The sequence below is a fragment of the Pipistrellus kuhlii genome, unplaced genomic scaffold (assembly GCF_014108245.1).
Source record: "Pipistrellus kuhlii isolate mPipKuh1 unplaced genomic scaffold, mPipKuh1.p scaffold_m20_p_18, whole genome shotgun sequence".
NCBI lineage: Eukaryota > Metazoa > Chordata > Mammalia > Chiroptera > Vespertilionidae > Pipistrellus > Pipistrellus kuhlii.
In genome coordinates, this window is record NW_023425493.1 from 6,641,841 (window position 1) to 6,650,498 (window position 8,658).

General features: G+C 58.1%; 1 protein-coding gene across 1 annotated transcript; it reads right to left on the reverse strand.

Moving 5' to 3' along the window:
- Positions 1-227: 227 nt before the first annotated feature.
- KLHDC8A (kelch domain containing 8A) lies at positions 228-7,882 on the reverse strand. Its single transcript, XM_036442282.2, has 5 exons — positions 7,093-7,882; positions 3,523-3,687; positions 3,068-3,283; positions 2,409-2,510; positions 228-1,268 (listed from the first exon to the last, which is right to left on the reverse strand). The coding sequence occupies exons 1-5, from the start codon at positions 7,466-7,468 to the stop codon at positions 1,075-1,077; spliced, it is 1,053 nt and encodes a 350-aa protein (XP_036298175.1). The 5' UTR covers positions 7,469-7,882; the 3' UTR covers positions 228-1,074.
- Between the last annotated feature and the right edge of the window lie 776 nt (positions 7,883-8,658).

Consider the following 8,658-nt stretch of genomic DNA (forward strand, 5'->3'; position numbering starts at 1 on the left):
AAGGAAGCTAGGCTGCTTTCCTAGAGGGGAGGTGCCTGGTTGGGCAGTGCTGGCTTGAAAGCAGAACCTCTTCAGAGGCAACAGCCAGGAACAGGGGGTCCCTTGCGACCCTCTTTAGCCTGAGAATGTCAGAGGGACTGTTTCATGGAGTCCCCCGCTAACCATCAAGACACCTGTCCACCCCCCACCCCCACCCCACCCCATCCCGTACCAAGATGCCAGGAAGATAGGAATATAGATTTTAATCATTGTGCTGCTGCAGATAACCGGAGTGCAAGTAATCCATCCTTGGTGGATTCGGATGCCACAGTGTAAATGAGGTTTCACACGGAAACACTCTGGGGCTGTTGGGGACAGAAGGGCCAGGCCTCTGGTCGGCGGAAGGGGTGGCAGAAGGAGGAACAGTGAGGAGAGGCGTGGGGAGCAGAGCCGGGGCGGAGTCGGCTCCTTTTTCAGCATCACATGCCCATCGGGGACCCTGGGGAGGCCTGGGTCCTTCCTGGCCAAGGCTGCTGACAGGGATCAGTCCACGACTTCGCTTCCAAAGCTGCCTCTGAGGCCAATTCTTGCTGCGGAGACGAGGTCCAGGGCAGGCTCACTGTTGACCAGCAAATGGGGAAGGGATGTAGACCAAGGGAGAGAGGAGGCATTTGGGAACACCCGCCTCCCCAACCCTTCTCCATTTCCATCCTAAGAGACACCAAACTCGTTGAGAGCTGGGGAAGGACAGCGGCAGCAGCTCCTCCTCTGGAGATGGGGAGAGGTGGGACTCAGAGTGAGTCAGGGAGCAGAGACTCCTGTGCATGCCTCTGCCTGAGCAGTGACTGGGGACTCTCCCCCGAGGTCCACTGAGCTCCAACCAGGGGCTGGAGGTCACTGGGACTTCCTATAGTTTCCTGGGAGTTGGTAGGATTAGGAGGCGGAGCGAGGTCATTTAAGCCCCGGAGCCTGGCCCCACTGGCTGCTGACAGGAGCTGGCCTCTGGGAAGAAGCCCAAACGGCTTTGACAAGACAGCGCCTCTTGTCCAGAGTCAGGTGACCCAGTCCAGGGCGAAGGCGCCGGGCCCAGGACAGCTAGGAGTCAGAGACACACAGGGCTTCTACCGCGTCACTCAGGCCCTGGTTGACGCCCCCCACAGCCAGGAGGCAGTTCTTGACGACAATGCTGGAGCAGGCACAGCGGGGCGTGGGCATGGCCGGGAGCACCTCCCACTTGTTCTTCCCCGGGTGGAACGCCTCTGCCGACTCCAGGACCGTGGGCTGGTTCCCTGAAAGGGAACCGGAACTTACAAAGGAGTCCAGCCACCCATCCGTGCCCTGCAGTCACCCCGCCTCCCTCGCTCCCACTGGTAAAAGCCAAGCAACCTCAACTTCCTTGCTGCCCCTGCCTACCCCACCCCCGTACCTCCCTGCTAGTAGCTTTGGTCAAACAGCCACTCTGCCCTCCCTGCTTTCCATCTCTTCATGAGTAAGCTTTCTTTCCCCGATCTCCTGCTTTTACCAGAAGTTTCTAGACACTGTTACCTCCTGCTTTGTATGGGAAGCAGCCCACGTGGTCTAGCTCACACTGTGCTCCTTTTAGGAGATAGTGAACTGGAGTCTGTCCACGCTGAGTGAACGCCGTCTGCCTGGAAGCCCGCTGCCCATCTCTCTTCTCCCTTGCTGCTGGGGTTCTGCCTCCGGGAGGGAGGGTCATACAGCAAGTCTTGAATTCATCACACTAACATGTGTGATCCAATTGCTCCCTATTCCATGATGCTCCCTATTCCAGCTGGGAATCCGGGGAGAAGACGTGGTCAGAGAGGACCAATGCCAATCCCTGACACACTTCTGCCTCTGCCATTCTGGGCAAGGGGCCCCAGGGGCCTGAGCACCCCAGTTACATGGTCATCAGTATGTTGTTTATGCTCTATGGTCCTGTGTTCCTTGTGTAAGTGGACAGAAAGACTACATCAGGCCCACATATGGACATGTGAAGTCCAGGCTAGGAGAAAGGGAGTGTTGTGAATTCTTTGGAATAAAGCAGAGGTGGGCCCTCGCCTGTTTGGCTCAGTGGATAGAGCATCAGCCCGCGGACTGAAGTGTCCCAGGTTCAATTCTGGTTAAGGACATGTACCTTAGTTGCAGGCTTGATCTCTAGTAAGGGGTGTGCAGGAGGCAGCTGATCGATAATTCTCTCTCATCAATGTTTCTAACTCTCTATCCCTATCCCTTCCTCTCTATAAAAAAATCATATATATATATATATATATATATATATATATATATATATATTTTTTTTTTTTAATTTTTTTTTAAAGCAGAGGCAGGCAGAGTGCAAGGAGCCAGCTCCTTCTCCTGCTTGTGCAGAGTGTCAATGATCCACCAAGCACCAGAGCCCCCGCACCCACCTCAAGCCCCATCCTTACCAAGTCCTCCGGCCACGATGACCCGCCCACTCAGAGAGCCGGCCACAAAGTCTGCTCGGCGTTTCTTGAGGAAGAAGGAGCGTTCCATCTTCAGCCACCCCCCTGCAGGCCGTGGGAGAACACAGAGAGAATCAGGTGCGACCCCAGCGCCCCGAACACACATGGAGTCCCAAACAGCCCTCCTCTCCACTCACACGATGCCTCCCGTTGTCTGAATGAACGCGCTCTGTGGTGAACCCCCTCTCCCAAGTCTGCTGCAGTCCTAGGAACTGTGATCCCCCACAACCAACTACTTGTTCCACCTCTGATCTCACAGGCTCCGCGCTGGGAAAAAAGCTAAGGAGCGGCAGTGAGCGCAGGGGTCAGGATCCTTCCGATTCTCTACGAGGCTTCCCGTGGCCCTGCCTGGATGTTGTAAGAACAGACAATGGGTGGCAAAGGCTTTGATAGAAACAAAACCAGCCCACCAATGGGAGCTCAGTGCGGATGAAAGAATTTGGTCCAAAAGAACCCCTGAATGGAGAGGGATGTGTAGACTTCTGAAAGGCTCGCCCAGCTGGGCGAGCGGCCCTGGGAGTGCGGATGGGAGAGAGGTACGGTGGAGGTAGGAGGGAGGGGGTGGGGGTCAGCCAGACGCAGATAGATGGCCCCCAGCTCACCCTGCTCCATGTCAAACATGTCCACAGTCCGGAGGAACTTGGGCTGCCGGTAGAGCCGGCCCTGCCGCAGGCCTCCCAGGCTGTACAAGCGGTCGTCCAGGGTCACGAAGCTGGAGAAGGCCCGTTTGCAGGGGATGTTGGGGAACTTGGTCCAGGAGCGGGTCTCAATGTCAAAGACCTCGAAGGCGTTGACTGCATACTTGGCCTGCCGTCCTCCTGGAGACCAGAGCAGGGTGGGGGGTGGGCGGAGGAGCGAGCCCCTGAGGACTGGCCTGGGCTTCCCCCTCTGACGGTTACCCAGTCATAGAGAAGCTCCCTGAGGGATGGGGTGGCATGCTTTCCCCCCAGTGCCAAGGAGATGCTCAACACACAAGGAGTTGCTTCTCAGGGGGAACTGACCGGAGGGAGGGAGGGAGAGAAGGAACGCCTGATGTGGGACAGACAACCGTCCTTACCCAGCACGTAGATCTTGGAACCTCTCAGGAAGGAGGTGGCCGCATAGCGCGGGGTGGGCATGGGTGCTAGTGACACCCACATGTCCTTGAGCATGTCATAGTGTTGAAGGTGGTTGTGCGGACGCAGGTCCAGACCCATCCCGCCTGCCGCGTACACTCGGTAATCTAAGGAGAAAGGCCACACGCAACCCCGGGCTCAGCTCACAGACCCTGTGAGACAGTCCCACCTGTGCTCACCACCTATCACAACCAGGCTCCGGTAACTCCCTGAACACCAGCAATGCGGGCAGGCCACTGCTCTGGCTGAATGAGACACACACACACACACACACACACACACACACACACAGTAGGGTTGAGGCAACATTGAAAAGACCCTGCTGATGTTGAGCCTGGGTCTTCCTGCATGCCTCAGCTACCTCGTGTCCAGCTGTTAGCTAAGCCCGAAACACCAGGCCTCGCGTAGGGCAGATTGCGGTGGAGTCCAGACCTGGACAATCCTCTGCAGGTCTGGTCCCTCCATCTCCTTCCTGAGAAGCCAGAGGGGATGGGAAGCGGAGGGACGTGGCTCTGATACCCCCCAGAAGTGGCCTGGCCCAGGCACTCTGAGACTGGCGCTCTCTACAGCTAGCAGGAGCCTTGGAAATGAGGTCAGCCCTGCTGTCATTGGCCTTGGGGGACACTGGACTGCTGCTGGTTCTTCCATTTCCTGCCACCCCCATGGGGTCTGAGTGCCATTGCACTGCCCCCTGCTTTCTCCACTGTCCTCCTTCACAAACTGGGAAGCTGGTGGGCCCCAGGAGATACTGCACTGAAGGGACTAGGGCTCGGGATGTATGAGGGCGAGGCTCGGAGGAGAGAAAACCAGCCCCTTCGAGAAGCTGCCGGGCAGGGAGCTGGACGCTCTGGGAGAGCAGCTCTCCCTCACGTTCCACTGCTCTGGGCTGCAGGTGCCTTTTCAAGGCGATTCTCTGCCACTATCCCCGAGAGGACCGGCAAGGCATCCAAGGGTCCCTGGGCCTCACCTGCAGCCTGTCAGGGGCACAGCTCCCCACAGGGCTATTTCCCTGGACCCACTCCCACCTCTCAGGAGCCAGTCCTCCCCACGTCTGACTCTCAGAGGCCTTTGTTCTTCAAGAGTACTTCAGGAATGAGTACCACTTCCTTCTACTTTCTAATCCTCCTGAGAGGATTAGAAACCAAACAAAAACCCCAACCCTAGCCTGATTATATATGAATTTACCTTCCATAAGCTCCACCTCTCCCAGCCCTGGGCCGCCTGAAACACACCTGCCGATGGGAATCCTTCCGTCCCCTCTACTCATTCCTTCAGACTCACTGGGAGCCCTGAACACCAGGATGAGCTGAGAGCACCTGCTCAGTGCCTCCATGACACTTGCATCAGTCTAGGCACCACACTCTCCTGAAATAAATCTTTGTCTAGTTATTCCAATAGATTGTAGGTCCTTGAGAATTAGTTAATCTGTGACCCCAGCATCAGATACAATGCCTGGCAAGCAGGCATATAAATGCTTATTAAATTAACTAGAGACCCAGTACATGAAATTCGTGCAAGAGGAGCGGGGTATCCCTCAGCCTGGCGTGTACCCTCTCCAATCTGGGACTCCTTGGGGGATGTCTGACTGGCAGTTTAGACCAGATCCCAGAGCTGGTGGGATTGGGCCTAAACTGGTAATCGGATATTCCTCTCGCAATCTGGGACCACTAGCTCCTAACTGCTCACCTGCCTGCCTGGTTGCCCCTAACCCCTTTGCCTGCCTGCCTGATCACCCCTAACTTGCTCCCCTGCTGGCCTGATCGCCCCTAACTGTCTCTCCCTAGGCCCCTGGCCTTAAGCCGCTGTCTGGCCTCCCTCTGCGGGAGGTGACCTGGTAGATCAGGGGAAGGCGCCGCCCCTATTACTCCACTGCTGCTGTCACTGCTGGCTGAGCCTGGGCCCTTCATAGCCACACCATGGCCCTTCGCAGCTGTCTGCAGGGGACTGAGCCTTGGCCCTTTGCAACCACTGCACCTCTAATTAGCATATTATCCTTTTATTAATATAGATTGGTGAACCCACTCAGTGCCACAGTTAAGAGCATAGACTCCATCATCACTTACTGTGCAACCTTGGCAGGTTTTTTAACCTCTCTGGGCCTCCCATTGCATCTCTCTAAAATGAGGACAATCGCTCTTACCTCATCTGACAGGTTGTGAAGATCAAAGATGTTAATATATATAAAACACCTATGGTGAGGGTTCGATAAATGTTAGTTCTGAATCTCTTAGCACCATTTATTAAGGCTTGGGGATAAGCATGGACCTCCATGCCCTCCTTCTTACTGGGAGTTTGTGGAAGCTCCACTGACCATCGGGCCCTGAAGGATTCTGGGTTAGAGTTTCTCTCTGGTCACCTCCATTGGTCAGACCTGGGTTCCTGAAGGCAGAGCACAGACCTGCATCTTTCTCTCCTCCCCAGACCTAGACCAGTGGCAGAGACAGAGCAGGTGCCCGGGTGATACTGGTGCCTACTCTATAGTAAGACCCAGCAGGCAGCTGGATGCTTTTGTCAGAGAGGGAGGGAAGGTTGCATCCCATTAAGTCTGTCTGGATTTGGACTATCCTAGTTCCTATTGGGCCACTTCTCACAAAACCCTTTATGTTTTAACAAAAGGGACTTTTGAAGCTCCCTCTCTATTCTGGGCTGTTCCAGGCTGGAAGCGAAGGGAAGTAGGGGCTTGGGGAAAATGAAATGAGAATCATAAAACCACATGGTCAGCACACCAGTGCCATGATAGGAATGGGTGGGCAAGATGCTGCAGGAGTACAGCCCTTATCCGTAGCTCAGAGATTAGGAGGCAGAGGGAGAGCCTGAGGGTGGGGAGAGGGCCCCAAACCCCCTCAGGGGAGCCTGGTGTTGGGGCAGTGAAGGTGTGAACAACCCCAGGACCTCAAGTATGTGTCTGGAGGTGGTGGCAGGTGCAAGCCAGTTTCAGGGGATGGTGTTGTGGATGGTGGGCTCCAGCATGCTGCTGAGAGAAGGGGTGTGCAGAGTCATTGCACCCTCCCTCCCCTCCCCTTCGGCCCAGCCTGCCAGTTGGTTAGGAGGAGCCAGGTGGAGTGGGGATGTGGCATCATGTGGGATTACTAGACCCTTCACTCACTGAGTCTCAGTTTCATCATCTGTAAAATATGGTTGGCCAATGGGCCTCTAGTTTTAGTGTCTACTGGCTCAGTGGATAGAGCGTCAGCCTGTGGACTTACAGGTCCGGGTTCAATTCTGGTACCTTGGTTGTGGGCACATCCCCAGTTGGGAGTGTGCAGGAGGCAGCTGATAGATGATTCTCTCTCATCGATGTTTCTAACTCTCTATCCCTCTCCCTTCCTCTCTGTAAAAAATCAAATATATATATATATATATATATATATATATATATATATATATATAAATTTTTTTAAAGGAAGGATCAGATGGGACCAGGAATGGGATCCCCCTGCCCCCACCCCATTCCTTCCCCGTGGTCTCTCCATCCCTCCTCCCCGCCCGCCCTCAGCCCTCGCCCCACTTGCCTTTGGCAGTGACGGAAATGCCCATGGCGGCCTCGCGCAGCACGCTCCTCTTCTTCCACTTGCCCTCGTCGATGTGGTACATCTCCACCACCTTCAGGGGCAGCTGGCTGGCGCCCACGCCCCCAATCACCATGATCCTCTTGCCCAGGGCGGTGACGGCCATGCCGGCCCGGGCGGTGGGCAGCGGGGGCAGGGCCGTCCACTGGTCGGCCTCGGGCGAGTAGACCTCGAAGCAGTCCCTGGGGACGCCGTGGTCGTCGCAGCCCCCGATGGCGTAGACCTGCCCCCCGCTCTCCAGCAGGGAGCAGTAGACGCGGCGGCTGGGCAGCGGCGCCAGGCGCTTCCACTGGAAGTCCTTGGCGGTGGGCACCTCCATGGCAGCCCCGCCCGCCGGGAACGCCGGGGTCCGGACGAAGGTGCGAATCCGAGGGGATGGGGAGGGAAGGGTGCACGAAGGCGCCGGCTACTCCGCGGCCCCTCTCCCCGCCTCCATCCACGCCCTGGCGCCGGGGCCCGCCCGGCCCCGCCGGGGCCCCGACGCCGCCGGCGAGCGCTCACCGGCCCTCAGCGCCGCATCCCGCTGGTCCGCGCCGGGCCTGCGGGGGGAGCGCGGCGAGTCACGGGCGGCCGCGCCACGGGCCCTCGCCTTCCGCGGAGTGGGCTCCCAGCCATTCCCTAACTTTAAAGGGCGGTCGCCGCGGCCCAGAGCGCCACCCGGTGGCGGCATCGCGCCCTGGAACGCTTTGTCCTCCGCCCCTGCGCGCGGGCGGATTGGAAACCCGCGGGGGCGCGAGGGGCGCAGGGGCGCGGGGAACGCGGGGAACGCGGGGCGGGCGCGTGGTGGGGCGGGGCTTTCTCGGGCTCGGGGTGCCCGGCTGCCTCCCCGTCAGCAAAGAGTTAACACCTTTCTGTGTTCACGTCCCCACCTCCCCCCTCCTCCCCCTCTTCCCCCTCCTCCCCGCGGCCTCCCGCCCCCGCACCGCTTACCCAGCCGGCGGAGCCGCGTGGCGCGGGGCGCAAACAGCGCATCACCGGGAGCCCCGAGTCCCCGCCCGGCGGCGCTCTGTCCCTCCCGGGCTCGCGCCCCGCTGTCAGGCAGGCAGAGGAAGAGAATACATAGATGGACAGCAGGAAGGACAAGGGCTGCTGCTGCGGGGGAGGAGGCCGGCCGGCTCCACACACTCCCACCCGCAGCCGCGGCCGCACATGTGCGGGAGGAGCCCGCGGCGGAGCAGCTGTGACCTCTTTACAGAAGCCCCAGCCGCGCCTGGCCGCGGGGAGGCAGCGAGGGAGCCCGGCGGAGACGCTGGTCTGGTCTACAGGATTGGGAATAGCGGGACACTAGGCCCAAGTACTCAGAGGACAGGGCCCAGACTCCCTCCGGTGTGGGGGTGGGCGGTTTGTATGTGTTTGTTTTGGATGAGGAGGCGGAGAGTCCAATTACCCAGTGTATCTACAATACACAAACCCAGTTCGCGACAGGCTGGCTCCGTAGCCAGCTTTGCTTTGGGGGAAGCTATGATCAAGTGGTTAACCTAATAGAAACACGGGATGTGGGCGTGACCC

Coding starts and splice junctions, on each gene's coding strand:
- KLHDC8A (XM_036442282.2), bottom strand. CDS start 7,468: ATGGAGGTGCCCACCGCCAAGGACTTCCAGTGGAAGCGCCTGGCGCCG. Junction 3,688..7,092: donor CATTTCCGTCACTGCCAAAG/GCAAGTGGGGCG, acceptor CTTTCTCCTTAG/ATTACCGAGTGTACGCGGCA. Junction 2,511..3,067: donor CATGTTTGACATGGAGCAGG/GTGAGCTGGGGG, acceptor CACGGCCTGCAG/GGGGGTGGCTGAAGATGGAA.